We start from the raw sequence: 16,073 nt of genomic DNA, 5'->3' as shown, positions 1-16,073 counted from the left end.
TTAGAAAAATTTTGTTTTTCCTTAACTGTAAAATGAAAGAATGGACTGGGTTACATATATACACACATGTATGTTTATACATATTTGTTGGTGTGAGCCCATAGGAAAGCTGATGGTTTATTCTGTTCATTGTTCACAGTATAATAAAACATTGCAAGCATATTAGAAACATTTTCATTGTATGACAGACAACTAATTATCTAATACATGTACTTTCTCCCTAATGCAAACATAGCTATTCACTGGCAATAAGAAGCAGCCTGTTATAGTGCCCATGTATGCAGCAGGATTGGTAAGTGCAGAATATTTCTACATATATTCATCATTATTTCATTTATTTTTTAAAACCATCTTACATAGCATGACAAAAAAGTAGTTGTTTGTTTTGAGATACAGTCTTTGTATATAGACTGGGCTGGCATAGAATTCTCTGTGTAAATAAACAGTCTGGCCTTGACTTAGAGATTCACCTGCCTGGCTTTGCCTCCTGAGTGCTAAAATTAAAGGTATACATCACTACACCTGTCATAAAGTGGTTTTGTTCTTATTTTGTTTAGTTGGTTTTGGGGTTTTTTGTTTGTTTGTTTGGGGCAGGAGGTTTGGTTTTTTAAGACAGGGTTTCTCTGTGTTAACAACCCTGGCTGTCCTGGAACTCACTCTGTAGACCAGGCTGACCTCACAAAGATCCGCCTACCACTGCCTCCCCAGTGCTGGGATTAAAGGTGTGCACCACCACACCTGCCCACAGGACACAGGTCCTGGGATCCAGGCTCTGGTTTCACCTTCATAAGGCAGACATTGAAGCTAGCCGTCCCCTAGCCTGTCTTTTCTAAACTTTTAAAAAGAAAGACAGGAGATAAAGTACCTAAAGCCTTAGAGATATGTTTTAATTCAATTATTTTATTTTTTTATTTTTTTATTTTTTTAAGTTTATCTTGGTGTTTTGCCTGCATGAATGTTTCTATGAAGATGTCAGATCCTCTAGAACTGGAATTACAGACAGTTGTAAGCTGCCATGTGGGTGCTGGGAATTGAACCCAGGTCCTCTGGAAGAGCAACCAGTGCTCTTAACCTCTGAGCCATCTCTCCAGCCCCAATTATTAATTTTAAATAAAACAACATTGAGGCAATGGATGTCAAAAGAGCTTGACAGTACCAAATTACAGTATATGAAAATGAGCTAGAACCTTGAAGCTTTTATTAATATTGTAATATTTTTAATATGTTAAATTTTGTTTTTCCAGATATGCCAGGGAGTTCTAGCAAATGGGCATTTTTTATTTTATTCTTTAGCAAGATCCAGTCACATTTTTTAGCTTTGTGAGGAGTGGGTATGCATGTGTGGCCGGTGTGCGTAGAGATCAGGGGAGTGCATAGGAATCCCATTCTGTAACTCTCGGCCTTATTCCTTAGAGACAGATTGCTCACTAAATTTGGAGCTGGGCTACAGGCATGTGGGAACAGCCACACCCACTTTCTAGGTGAGTCCTGAGGATTTGAACACAGGTCCTCAGGCTTACACAGCAAACATTTAGCACCATCTTCCCAGACTCTCAGTCATGTTTAAAAGCTTGATGTTTGTGGTTTTGGGGTGAATTACTCCTAAATGAAATGTCCTACCCATTAAACTAAAAATGTCATGTTATTATAAGGAATAAATTGAACTTAAGGGAAAAGTGTTATAAAAACTGAAGAAAGGGGCTAGAGAGATGGCTCAGAGGTTAAGAGCACTGGCTGGTCTTCCAGAGGTCCTGAGTTCAATTCCCAGCAACCACATGGTGGCTCACAACCATCTGCAATTCAATCTGGTGCCCTCTTCTGGTGTGTAGACAGAACACTGTATATGTAATAAATATATAAATCTTAAGAAAAAAATAAAAGACAATTTAAAAAAAAACTGAAGAAAGCTGGGTGTAGTGGTACAGACCTACAATCCCAGCAGTGAGGAGGTGGAGGAAGGAGGCCAGGCTCTTCCTTTTCTCATGGCTAGTTCAAGATTAGCCTGGGCTACATGAGACCTTGTCTCAAAGAATGAAAGAAAAAGTAAGGAATCATGAAACAGTCTAAATTCTACCACCTATATGTGCGTGTAAAGTACAACTTGATTTTTCTTGATCCAGTTTATTTTCTGTGAATAGCTACTAATTTTATTGGTATTGAACTGGAACACTTGATTTGTTTGTCGTTTGTTGTGGAGTTTTCTGTGCCAAAGCTTTCTTAATAGTCTCTGCTCCCTTATTTACCTTGCATTGTGTGTTTTTCTGTTGTAGATGAATACGGCCCAGAACATTTCTTTAATTTATTGGTTATCTAGGTTTCTTTTTTCTCTGACAGTGGTACTGCAGAGGTGGTTAGTCTCTTGATCTAAGTAGCAATTAGGAATGTCACTTGTAGACAGTCTGGTAAGCTTGCCAGCAGGGGCCAGCTTTATGCACATGTGTTGGATCAGAACTTTAGCTGGCTCAGAGTCCTGTGAGGAGTTGGTGGCTAAAGCTTACACTGCATTTTTAAACTTTATTGCTTATAATAGTAAAAATTTACTGTTTTTAAACCCTGTACTAAAATTTATTTAGTGAACATAAATAGGTCTTCTCACTTCTGTCTCTGTGGTTTCTGGATGTGGGTGGTATGGGTACATGTTGCATATCTCTGTCCATCTGCTTCCTACCCAGGCAAGAATCACCGGCCCAGCTTGTTTCACCTGGGTGAACATTGAACTAGTAAGGTCCTCATGCTTGCAATGCCAGGGCTTTATCCAGGGCGTCTTTAATACCAAAGTTTAATTATAGCTGCATTTTTTTTTCCTGTGGTGCATTTTATGTGAAGGAGTAGACCTGAGTAATTATTTAAGGTTCCTATTCTCCAACTTCATCAAAATTTATTGGAAGATTTCTGTTGTCTGGGTGTGATGGCTCACGCCTTTAATCCCAGCACTAGGAAGCAGAGGCAGGTGATCTCTGAGCTCAAGGCCAGTCTGCCTGGTCTACAGATTGGAGTTTCAGGACAACCAGGAGTACACAGCATATTTTTTCTTGAAAAACCAAAAGAATCCAGGCACTGGTAACTCACACCTTTAATCCCTGCAGAGGCAGGTGGGTCTCTGTGAGTTTGAGTTCCAGGACAACCAGGGCTACACAAAGAAACCCTGATTCAAAAAGAAAACAAGAAAAAACGAGAAGAAGGGGAAAAAAAGATACAGATTTCTGGTGCTGTCTTAAGTTTTTTATTAAGTGGATCTGAAGCAAAGCTTGGGAATTTATGCATCTGATAAAGTTTTTATAAGAACATATTAAAGAGCCTGTATAATATATATGTGGTACTAAGTTGACCAAGAACTTATTTTCATTTTTCTATCTAGTACATTAAAGCCTTCCGTGTGTATTGGTATGAGGAATTAGATCTGTGGAAAGGGGAAGTGTTACGAGAAGCTTTTTCCTTGCTAGCTGCTTTGGTTTATCCCCTGCCAGCCGCCTGGGCTCTGCTGCATTGTAGTCCCCAAATAACACACAAGATGCTGTATTAATTATAAAGCTGTTGGCCTTGCTTGTTTCTTACTGGCTAGCTCTGACTTAAGTAATTACCCCATAATTATTAATCTAAGTATTTCTCTTACCGAAGAATAGTTCCGGGCTTCCTACCCCATGGCGGTTACGTGTCGAACTCTCTCGTGTTTCTCCTTCCCAGAGTCCTCCTGGACTCCTAGTCCCTCCTATCTAGATTCCCTATTGGCCAGACAGTGCTTTATTGGCATAAGACTTCCCCAACAGGGAAGAGTTGAATATATGTTTTTTTTTTTTAATCAGTTTCTACCTCTGTGGGAGTGGGAATTCTCCTTAACAGGCATCTTTAGAAATCTACAGGTTCTGAGGTTACTGCCTTAGCAGCTTTGATCTCCAATACTCATGCTACATAGAGTTAAGAGTGACTGATGTGTGGATATAAATGTTGTAATATTCAAGAGCTTATCAAGTTGTTTAGTCTTGTTTGGTTGGTTTCCAGAAGGTGTAAGCATTTTACTCTGGTCCTTAGCTATGGTTTATAATATGAAAAAAACAAACAAACAGAAAACAAAATAAAACTTTTCCGTGCTATCAGCCTGGATTGTCCATTTTGTGTTTGGTAGAGCCTTGATACCAAATGATTTTGTTTGTCTGTTTCTATACCTATCCAAAGTATTTACCATTTTTACTTAGAAAGTACGTTTGAGCCAGGCAGTGGTGTTGCATGCCTTTAATCCCAGCACTCAGGAGACAGAGGCAGGCAGATTTCTATGAGTTTGAGGCCAGCCTGGTCTACATAGTGAGTTCCAAGACAACCATGGCTACACAGAGAAACTGTCTTGAACCCCCACTCCCACAAAAGTGTGTTTGAATTGTTTCAGATGCAGTGTAGTACATAATGTTTTCCTCTCTGAAATGGCAGTCTTTCTATACTTTCTTTGCTGAACCCAGGATCTAACTGAAGCACCAACTCAGATTTAAACACATTAAATTCATACTAGAACACCTTGTGTTTTCAACATAACACCATGTAAAAAGGTTGCCTTCTCATGTAATATTAGTGTCTTAAGCATCGTGGAGTAAAAAAAATCTTATTTAAAATGGAAGATTTGACTTCAAAAATTTTACTCTAAAATAATCTTTTATATATAGTATTTTGAAAAAGGTCTTTATTATTTATTCTCATTATTACCAACTTTGTGTTGACCCCTCTCCAGTGAATGACTAATACACCTTTTTCAGGGTATGTTAGAGCCCACCAAGGAACCATTGAAACCACTGTCTGCTGCAGAAAAAATTGCTTCTATTGGTCAGACAACCATCATGACACCAGAAATGAACACATGTACATCTGATCCATTCCAGGTAAAAATATTTGTATGTGTGTAAGCATGTATGTAGACACATAACCACACATGCTGTTTTTATCTTTATATTTTATAAAACTTGATGGTAGATGTGTTTTTGATTGTTAATTAACATTCTCAGAATACATGAACAAATTATCTGTATTTTCAAAAATAAAAAGATAACTGGGGCAGTGATGACACACACCATTAATCCCAGCACTTGAGAGGCAAAGGCAGGTGGATCTCTGTGAGTTCAAGGCCAACCTGGTCTACAAAGTGAGTTCTGGAACAGCCAGGGCTACAAAGAGAAATCCTGTCTCACAAGAGAATGAAGACACAGAGAGACAGACAGAGGCGGAGACAGAGAGAGAGACACAAATAAAACATTGGTCCAACCCTTTCAAGTGTGTTTCAAGAAACACCTGTTGTTAACTGCTATATGCCACTGTGGTTTATTCTTGGGCATAGTTTAAATTTCATTTACAAGCCAGAATATTGCTGGCTCAGTATCAGTAGATAGCTACGCCTGGTGTACACACTACCTGGCTTATGAATGGCTGGGCAGCGTGTATCAGTCACCCTCCTTCCCTAGCCCTCATACAGCCCTCAGAGGCCTACTCTGCCTGTGCTGACTCCTAAAGTTATCTTTATTATCATCCTCAGTGCTGACTGTTGGCTGCTCTGGTGTTCTTACTGAAAGTGGAGCTTTTGTATTGAGACACTTCGTGTCAGTTCTTCCCTCATCCCTCCTCTATCCAGCCATCTCCATAACTCTTGCTTATGTCATTGGAGTTAGCTGCTGCTTGTCGTTTTGCCCCTACAGCTTAGAAGCTTCTTCTGGTCATAGCCTTACACTGTGTTATATTTTTATTTAATTTAATTCAGACTTAACTAAAGACATATTCCAAGTAACCAGATGAGATACATGTATTTTAATTTGGAATTTCGTGCTGAGTTGCTTGACTCCATACCTGTGATTCAGCTTAAAAGAGGCACCTGAAGTGCATTGTGAAGCTCTTCTTCATGATAAGTCTCACCCCTAGTCATCGGGATGCCATGTATAATTCTCATGTCATTTTTTGGTTCATACAGTAATACTGTTGTATCTGGTCATAGTTGTGCTTCCTGGGTGACATGACCATAGCTGGTAATGCAGGAAGTTTGCAATACCTGTTCTCATTTTCTTTCTTTCTCTCCCCATAAACCATACTTCCTTGTATGTTTTCATTTTTAGCATCACTGAATAGTAACTTTCAAGCATACCACATTTGCATTATTGCATAATTTCTTTTCAGCCTACCTAATCTATCCCAATTTAAATACTTGTCATCAGTAGACGTTTCAGCCACTGATAGTTTTATTTTATTTATTTATTTTAGTTTTATTTATTTTAGTTGTGAATCAGTGTTAAGTGGGAAATGATTATTTCATACCATGCCCCCCTTCCCAACACACTTGGGAAAGCTAGGTCCCTCCACCACCTCCATGTTTCGTCCTACTTACAAAGTAGGTTTCCCCCAGCGTTGTCTTTAACTTATTTAAAATAATTACAGATGTCCATGGCATTTCAAAGAAAAGACCTGCGTGTCCTTTGCCTGCGTGCCCCTTGGCTACCTTTCACATACATACAGTAAATATGAAGTACAGTCAGGAATAAGACAGGATCTTGCTTATATAGGTTTTTATCACTTGGTCATGTATGTGGATGCAGGTAACCACCCCACAGTCAGCATACAGAATCCTTCACTCACCATAGAGACCTTCTCAGGAGCTGAGAATGTAGCTCAGTGATGGACAAGTGTCAGACCCTTGGGAGCCAGTGCACAGCACAGACTTGGAACAGAGGCACCCTGAGTAGTTATGTTCACTCTTTCCCACTGTCTTTATCTCTCACATCTTTTTTTAATTAGTTTCTATTTAAATTAAAAACAAGCTTGTTTTACATACCAATCCCAGTTCCCTCTCCCTCCCATGCCCCCCATCAGCCCCCTTCCCACCCCACATCCACTCCCCAGGAAGGAGGAGGAGGCCTCCCATAGGGGGTCATCAAAGTCTGTCACATCATTTGGGGCAGGACCTGGGCCCTCCCTACTCCCCATGTATCTGTGTTGTGACAGTATCTCTCCATAGGGAATGGGCTCCCAAAGCCCATTCATGCCCTAGGGGTAAATACTGGTTCCACTGCCAGAGGCCTCACAGACTGCCCTGGTCTCCCAACTGACACCCACATTCAGGGGGCCTGGTTTGGTCCTATGCTGGTTCCCCAGCTGTCAGACTGGGATCTGTGAGCTCGCACTTGGCTCAGGTCAGCTGTTTCTGTGGTTTTCTCCAGCATGGTCTTAACCCCTTTGCTTATTACTCCTCCCTCACTACAAGTGAATTTCAGGAGTTCAGCTTAGTGTTTAGCTGTGTCTGCTTCTGCTTCCATCAGCTACTGAATGAAGGCTCTAGGATAGCATTTAAGGTAGTCATCAGTCTCATTATAAGGGAAGGGCATTTAAGGTAGCCTCTCCACTATTGCTTAGATTTTCAGTTGGGGGCATCTTTGTGGATCCATGGAGAATTCCCTAGTGTCAGATTTCTCGTTAAGCCCATAATGACTCTCTATTAAGGTATCTCTTCCCTTGCTCTCCTCTGTTCTTCCCCCAACTCAACCTTCCCGAACTCTCATGTTCTCCTCCCACCTCCCCCCCCCCCATGCTCCCAATTTACTTAGTAGATCTTATCCCTTTCCCATTGGGGGGGGTCCCATGTCTGTCTGTCTTAGGAAACTCCTTGTTTCCTAGCTTCTCTGGGGTTATGGAATGTAGGCTGGTAATCCTTTGCTCTATGTCTAATATCCACTTATGAGTGAGTACATACCATGTTTGTTTTTCTGTGTCGGGGCTACCTCACTCAGGATGGTTTCTTCTACTTCCATCCATTTGTCTGCAATTTTGAAGGTGTTATTTTTTTTCCGCTGAGTAGAACTCCATTGTGTAAATGTAGCACATTTTCTTTATCCATTCTTCAATTGAGGGGCATCTAGGTTGCTTCCAGGTTCTGGCTATGAAATGCTGCTATGAACATAGTTGAACAGATGTCCTTGTGGTATGAATGTGCATTGTTTGGGTATGTGCCTAAGAGTGGAATTGATGGATCTTGTGGTGGACTGATTCCCATTTCCTGAGAAACTGCCATACTGATTTCCACAGCAACTGTACAAGTTTGTACTCCCACCTGCAATGTTCCCCTTTCTCCACATCCTCTGCAGCATAAACTGTCATTGGTGTTTTTGATTTTAGCCATTCTAAGATGATATCTCAGAGTTGTTTTGATTTGCATTTTCCTAATGGCTAAGGATGTTGAGCACTTTCTTAAGTGCCTTTCGGGCATTTTAGATTCCTCTATTGAGAATTCTCTGTTTAGCTCTGTACCCCACTGTTTAATTGAATTATTTGGTGTTTTGGTGACTGGCTTCTTGAGTTCTTTGTATATCTTAGAAATCAGCCCTCTGTCAGATGTGGGGTTGGTGAAGATCTTTTCCCATTCTATGGGCTTCCATTTTGTTTTGTCTTGTTGACTACGTCCTTTGCCTTACAGAAGCTTCTCAGTTTCAGGAGGTCCCATTAGGAAATCCAGAGAATTATCAGAGCCTATCTCTGGCATCTCTTAATGTTAGCATTTTACTTGGTTTTATCCCTTCCTCCTCAGCCTCTAAACTGGACAGGCTGAAGTTGATTTTTAGAGACTAGATGCTTTTATTAATTTGCCTATCCCTATTTTACCAAAACAACTATAGTATCTTCCCCAAAGAACTAATTCATGTTGCTATCCTATATATAATAGCATCTTTACCTGGAAAAAAAAAGTAAGTATAATGTTGTAATAGCACCTTCCTTACAATGAAGCATGGTTAGCAATGCCAGCAATATGAACATAAATCAGCAACAACATGTTGATATTTAAAAATCTAATAGAACACAAGTTATTTCCATAAGTGTTGTTAACATAACAACAAAAGAGAAAACAAAAGGTTTTCTATATAAATGAGCAGTCACTTCATTTTAACATCTGTCAATTATCTTCTTTTTTTCTTGTTTATTTATTTTTTACATTCCAATCCCAGTTCCCCCTCCCTCCTCTCCTCCCGCTCCCCTCACATCCCCCCTCCTCCCATGTGCTCCACAGAGAGGGTAAGGCCTCCCCTAGGAAGTCTACTAAGTCTGTCCCATCATCTCATTGAGGCAGGATCATGGCACCTCTCCACCCCTACACCCTTGTGTCCAGGCTGAGCAAGGTATCTCTCCATATAGAATGGGCTCCACTAAGTCAGTCTGTGCATTAAAGTTAGATCTTGGACCCACTGCCAGTGGCCTCATACATTGTCCCAGTCATACCATTGTCTCCTATATTAAGGGAGTCTAGTTTGGTCTTATGCAGGTTCCCCATTTGTCAGACCTGAGGCAGTGATCTCTCACTAGCTCGGGTCAGCTGATTCTGTGGGTTTCCCCATCACGAATTTGACTCCTTTGTTCATATTATCACTCCTCCCTCACTTCGATTGTACTCCAGGAGCTTGGCCCATTGGTTAGTTGTGGATTTCTGCATCTGCTTCCATCTGTTTCTGGAAGTGGGCTCTAGCTTCTCTGGGCTTGTGGATTGTAGGCTGGGTATCCTTTGCTTTATGTCTGGTATCTACTTACAAGTGAGTACATACTGTATTTGTCTTTCTGGTTTGGGGTTACCTCACTTAGGATGTTTTCTTTTTTTCTAGTTCTGTCCATTTGCCTGTGAATTTTAGGATGTCATTGTTTCTTACTGAGTAGTACTCCATTGTGTAAATATACCACATATTCTTTAGCCATTCTTCAGTTGAGGGGCATCTAGGTTGTTTCTAAGATCTGGCTATTACAAATAATGTTTCTATGAACATAGTTGAGCAAATGTCTTTGTGGTGTGAATGTGCCTCCTTTGGGTATATGCCCAACAGTGGTATTTCAGGGTCTTCAGGTAGGTTGATCCCTAGTTTTCTGAGAAATTACCCTACTGATTTCCACAGTGGCTGTACAAGTTTACACTCCCACCAGCAGTGGAGGAGTGTTCCCCTTTCTCCACATCCTCTCCAGCATAAGCTGTCATTGTTTTTTTTTTTTTATCTTAGCCATTCTGATCTGTGTAAGATTGACTCTTAGTGTGGTTTTGATTTGCATTCCCCTGATGACTAAGGATGTTGAGCATTTCTTTAAGTGTCTTTCTGCCATTTGAGATTGTGCTGTTGAGAATTCTCTGTTTAGATCTGTACCCCATTTTTTAAGTGAATTATTTGGTAGTTTGATTTCTGGTTTCTTCATTTCTTTTTATATTTTGGAGATAAACCCTTTGTCAGATGTGGGGTTGGTGAACATCTTTTCCCATTCTGTAGGAAGTCGTTTTGTCTTGCTGACCATGTTCTTTGCTTTACAGAAGCTTCTCAGTTTCAGGAGGTCCCATTTATTAATTGTTGCCCTCAGAATCTGTGTTTCTGGTGCTCTTATTTAGAAATCAGTCTCCTGTGCCCATGCATTCAAATGTATTTCCCACTTTCTCTTCTATGAGGTTCAGTGTGGATGGATTTATATTGAGGTCTTTGATCCATTTGGACTTGAGTTTTGTGCATGGTGATCGATATGGATCTGTTTGCATTCTTCTTCATGTTGACAGCCAGTTATACCAGCACCATTTGTTGAATATATTTTCTTTTTTCCATTTTATATTTTAGAGTCTTTGTCAAAAATTAAGTGTTCGTAGATATGGGTTGATATCGGGGTCTTCGACTTGATTCCATTGGTCTACCTGTCTGTTTTTAAGCCAATACCAAGATGGTTTTATTACTATAGCTCTGTAGTAGAGCTTGAGGTCAGGGATAGTGATGCCCCCAGATGATCCTTTATTGTACAGGGTTGTTTTGGCTATCCTGGGTTTTTTGTTTTTCCATATGAAGTTTAGTATTGTTTTTTTCAAGATCTGTGAAGAATTGTGCTGGTATTTTGATGGGCATTGCTATAGATTGCTTTTGGTAAGATTGCCATTTTTACTATCCTGATCCTACCTATCCAAGAGCATGGGAGATCTTTCCATCTTCTGATATCTTCTTTAATTTCTTTCTTTAAAGACTTTACTATCAACTATCTTTCTATTTGATATTTGCCATTGCTCACTTTGTGTTGTGAAATTTAAAAACCTAGAGTAGTCAAACCAGTTGTAACAATTAATTTTAGACCCGGTGGTGGTGGTGCAAGTGGTCCTGCACTTGGGAAGCAGAGGAGGGTGTGTCTCTTGTGCATGCAATGATTGCACTTGAGGGCCAAACAAGAGTGTGAGTTCAAAAACCAGCCTGGCCTCACCGCGTCAGTTTAAGGCCAACCTGAGCAATGGAACAAGACCCTGTCTTTAAAAAGGAAAAAAATAAATAAATCTTGATTCCAAGTAAATTCTAAGCCAGAGAACTTGATACATTAGTTGGGCTGGAGAGATGGTTCAGTGGGTTAAGAACACTTGCCTGTGTAAGCATCAGACCTCAGTTTGAATCTTTTGCACTTGAATAAAACGTAGGTGTCCATTCAAAGTCTATAACCCAGCACTGTGCAGGACAGAAACAGGATGGTCCCTGCAGCTTGCTGACTGGCAGCCTAGCTCCAGGTTTGCTGAGAGACCCTGTCTCAAAGGAGTAAGGTAGAATGGGATAAAGCAGGGTGTCCAGTGTCTTCCTCTGGTCTTTCCCCCCCCCCCAACTCACTTTCTCTCTCCTCTCTCTCCCTCTCTCTCTCTCTCTCTCTCTCTCTCTCTCTCTCTCTCTCTCTCTCTCTCCCCCTCTCTCTCTCACACACACACACAAATACACACAAATATCTGAAAATTGATACTTTTAAGAATGTACATCCAACCAGGCATGGTGACACACACCTTTAATCCCAGCACTCTGGAGGCAGAAGCAGATGGATGTCTGAGTTTGAGGCCAGCCTGGTCTGCATAGTGAGTCCCAAGACAGTCGGGGCTACAAAGTAAGACCTTGTTTCAAAAACAAACAAAAAAGTGTGCATTCACTTATTGGCCCCCAGTTTCTTCTCTTCTGAAATCAGGAAACTTGTAAAGAACTAGAGACTTTGGAATCTATGCCTTCTCATTTTATATATCACTCGATAGCTAAGTTAGTAAAGATCACATGTAATTAGTCATCATCTTCAACTATCCAGATACACTTTCAGTGTAATTCTGTCTCTGTTATATTGCATTTTATCTGTTAAATGTAATCACACAAAAAGTTTGTTTTAAATCCCTTTCTTGAAATCAGTTTAAAGTAGAACATGAAAAAGATTATCAATCCATAAAATTATTTGAAAATGTAAAGATACTCCATTGTTGGATGTAAATTTTATAATGTCAATAAGCATACTATTTATAAATTGTACAATTTCAGTTTGTGTTAATATTTGCAAGTAACCTGAAATTGTGTATTATCCAAATTTGTCTATAGGTACATTGTTGCCTAATGGTCTTGCTGTATTTGGGGGTTTTGCTTTAAAGATTCTTTACATTGCTATTACCTGTACTGATTAATTTTGATTTTTTGTTTGTTTGTTTGTTTTGTTGTTTTCAACTCTAGGAGTCTCTCCCACCCGTCCAGTTTGACTGGAGTAGCAGTGGCCTTACTAACCCTTTAGATGGTACGTCTCTCCGTAGAGCCTCTAGCACCAGAGCTAGAGTTAAGAAAGCTACACAGTTCAGACAGACTTCTCTCTGCTGATTTCCTTTTTTGTTTAAACATAACTTCTTATTCTTATCTTTGGAAATTCAGGCTTTCTTTCTAAATAGTAATTGCTCAAGACATCAGCCATTACTATTATCAACAGTATTAATACCCAAATATTGGTAGTAATACCAAGGTAAAGTTTTAGTTCCTTTATCTTAAGTCAAAATTAGATAGTTTAAATGATATTTTAGCTAGGACCAATTTATTTGAATGTTTTATAACTTTACTTTGTGAGATCTTCTTGGATACAAGGTCTTGTGATTAGAGGTTGCTTCAAAGCATAAAGCACAATTAATTATTCACTTAATCAAACAGTGCAGATAAACCCATATTTATTGACTTAATGTAGTTTTCAGATTCAGTAGCATTTTATACAGTACTTACATGCAAGTGAAGATGAAATGATTTTCATGATTATTTTTATCTCCAAATAATGACAGGGCAATTCCAGAAATCAGTGTTTTTTCTTAGGACTTTAAAACTCTGAAAGGGGAGTGACCTACGCAAGTCCTGTAGGGTCTTTAACACACAGTACTAGTTTTAGAGTCCATGCTTTGAGTTTTCAGTGGACCCTGAGTTATAATTGCTCCTTAAGCCATTTCAGCCATTGTCTAGAATATCTGTTAATTGTCATCTCAGTGGCTTTTACCATGCCATTGCCTCAGATACTCTTGCCAGCTTTTCCTTGTAGCTAGGATCCTAGGACACCTGGAAACCGTCAGTTGAATGTCCTCCTGAAGGAAAGCCTGGATGCACCTTTTGCTACTGTCTGGTGTCTTCAGTCAAATCATCATGCTTTTTATTAACAACTTTTTAAAAATGTATACTATTTGTGATGCCTGTGGCAGAGTTAAAGGGGAACATACAGCTAGCAGCACATCAGGGTAGTTAGACCATCCATATTGTGTTATTTTGAATAAGTTAATGTATTTATTGGTGCATGGCCTACAACTCACAATTCTGTCATTGTTTTAAAAAGCATTCATTAGAAACCAGAAATTGTTCATAGAAACCAACATGAAAGATTGGGCATGTAGTGATTTAATATTGGGTTAAGGTTAAGTATTGTTTCCCTTTAACTAGTATGCCTTCCCTGGTCTTTCTGATACCTTTCAGTTTTGATCGAAAGAACTGACTTCTAACTAAAACCTAACAAAATGTTATTATATTCTTTACAATGTACTTGAGGAAATATACATTCAGTTAAATTGTTACTTTAGTCATAAAAACCTAATACTGTACACATTGTTTTAATGTTGATTTTTAAAATGTGTAATGACTACTAATTATAACCTGCATGTTCAAGTGTGTGTCTTACCCCTTTTTACACATAACCCCTCCTCCCTTGGCTTACCTTCTGTGTGGCTGCCTACCAACACGGTCACTGAATTCCAAGCTAGTGGAGGTTCCACTCTTCTGAACCTTGATTTCTTTGGGCCCGTGGATGACAGTAGCTCTAGCGGCAGCACAATCCCAGGTCAGCAGAGTTTAAGAACAGTTCTGGTTATTTACTAAAAGCATGACCACACTTGACTTTCCTATAAACAAGGAGACAGGTAGACTGTATTCTCTCTAATGCTTTGCCTTCATCCGTCTTACTTTGTAATGTCTGATTGTAAGGAACAACTCGCATGAAGTACACCTTAGGGAAAGCTTTCTCGGAGGGTAATGTTCAGAGCTGGTGGTGGCGTCTGGTAATACAGCCCTCCTGGCTTTAGACAGCTATGGAAGTGGGAAATGTATTTATATGCTTAGTTTGAAAGCATATTCTATAAAGCCATTTGAAAGCAACACTAGTTTAGAGAGGGAAGGATTTTAGTACACAGAGATGACTTCATGTTACAGTGTCTATAATAATGTAATTTTATAAATTCTAACATTTTAATTAGTTCTTATTAGTGCTGTTAAATATATGATTGAATCCAAAATGTTGGAATCTAGCATGTAGTTACATAGTTCCACATCAAAAAAATTACTATTTTTAATGTAGCTCTTAAATAGAAAACATACTGTTAGTGTACATGTAGAAAAAAAAATGTTAACAAAAGTTAATAGTAGAAAGTAATTACTATGAACCTAACAGCTAAAAATTAAGCTTACTAGTACCTGTTAATGTTCAACCCTACAGATCATTGACCAAAGGACTAATGTACTTTGTCATTTTTCTAACTAAATAAAAGATGGAAAGTATAATGGCATTTTAATGTTTACATTTTATTGAATATGACTTTAATGAATCCCTGCCATCCCAAGTTGTGATTTGGTAATTATTGATTATCAGACAGCTACTGAGGTTCTGCTCAAATGCTAACTTCTGGAATGCATATTGAGGATTTCCTTCTGTGCCCCGTAGTGGCCAGTTTTGTAGTTAGCCTGGGTTCTTGAGAATTGGGGCTGGGGGTGTTTGCTGTGAGTCTATTAAGTAACCCAGTCACCCTCTTCAATGGTTTATCAGCCATGCTGGTCTATGAAGGAAAGCAACAAAGTCTGCTAAGGGCAAGCCTGGACCCAGGATGCCCTTCTCTTATACCTAGCTGTGCAAACCTGCTACTGCCACAGGGGAGCCCAACAAATCTTAGGGTAGAGTGACGAAATTCCTCAGATCTAAGCTCCTCGTTTTTCAAAATTCTTGTGGGTGTATGAAAAAAAGTCTGTCTTTGGTTTTGCTCCTTACTTAAGTTTGATATTTTACTACTTAAAGTTCTACTAAGTGTATCTGATTTTTGGAACAGCCTGGAGGAGCTAAAATGTCTGGCTAGTCATAATACTTAGTGGAAGGGAAGGAGAAGCTGGGAATTATCCAGGTTCCCTCCCAGTCTGCATTACAATTAAAGTGAGGTCGCTTTCTCTTTGGGGTGCCTAAAACTTGGTTTAGATTTTAAATTTGCTTATATTTTAAATTCATTTAAAAATATTGATAGGAACACCAATAACCTAGTTGCTCAGAGCAGTGAGAGACTCCCTGATAATTGGGCTCAGGGTGCAGCCCCAGGTTTGAAATGTCTAATGCTGCAGTGGACGGAGCACAGCATGGTCCAATGCAGTCTCTACCCCATGAAACCCTTACTACTTGATTTCATCAGCACGCTCCAGCTGCTGGGTACATTTGGTTACAGTCAATTTATTGTCATTCGGGTGTCAGTCAGTCCCTTCCATAGTGTCCCACGCTTCACTTGTTTATGGGAAAGTCATTTTATCTTACTGCTGTTGATTATCTTGTGTGTGATTCTTAGGCGGGTGTAGAACGTGGATGGCTACTTTAGTTGTGTAATTAAGCTGTGCCTCATTAAGGTTCTGTTAAAGAAAAAACTTCCATTAAAAAATTCTCTCTAGTTTTTACTAGATAATTGCCTTGTCTCTGAAAACATTAACTGTAGTTGTTAGAGATCTCGGTCATTTTTTGGTTTGGGGGTAGCTTATGAAAAGGGAAGAGTATTTTGGGGGGCTGGAAAG

General features: G+C 39.5%; 1 protein-coding gene across 5 annotated transcripts in view; it reads left to right on the top strand.

Annotated features, from left to right (window-relative positions):
• Aftph (aftiphilin) overlaps positions 1 to 16,073 on the top strand; it is a 61,857-nt gene that overhangs the window by 36,746 nt on the left and 9,038 nt on the right. For 2 of the 5 annotated variants that reach the window (XM_040733139.1, XM_040733140.1), the window contains exons 5-8: positions 236 to 292; positions 4,743 to 4,865; positions 12,474 to 12,534; positions 14,017 to 14,097. In XM_040733139.1, the coding sequence (XP_040589073.1) occupies positions 236 to 292; positions 4,743 to 4,865; positions 12,474 to 12,534; positions 14,017 to 14,097 (322 nt within the window). The remainder of the gene's footprint in view (positions 1 to 235; positions 293 to 4,742; positions 4,866 to 12,473; positions 12,535 to 14,016; positions 14,098 to 16,073) is intronic. The other 3 variants (XM_040733142.1, XM_040733141.1, XM_040733143.1) reach the window with 3 other exon arrangements.

This window comes from Mesocricetus auratus, unplaced genomic scaffold (genome assembly GCF_017639785.1).
Source record: "Mesocricetus auratus isolate SY011 unplaced genomic scaffold, BCM_Maur_2.0 Super-Scaffold_100029, whole genome shotgun sequence".
In the NCBI taxonomy this organism is placed as follows: Eukaryota; Metazoa; Chordata; class Mammalia; order Rodentia; family Cricetidae; genus Mesocricetus; species Mesocricetus auratus.
Note: the sequence above shows the minus strand (reverse complement) of the source record. Positions and strands in the feature narration are given on the sequence as shown.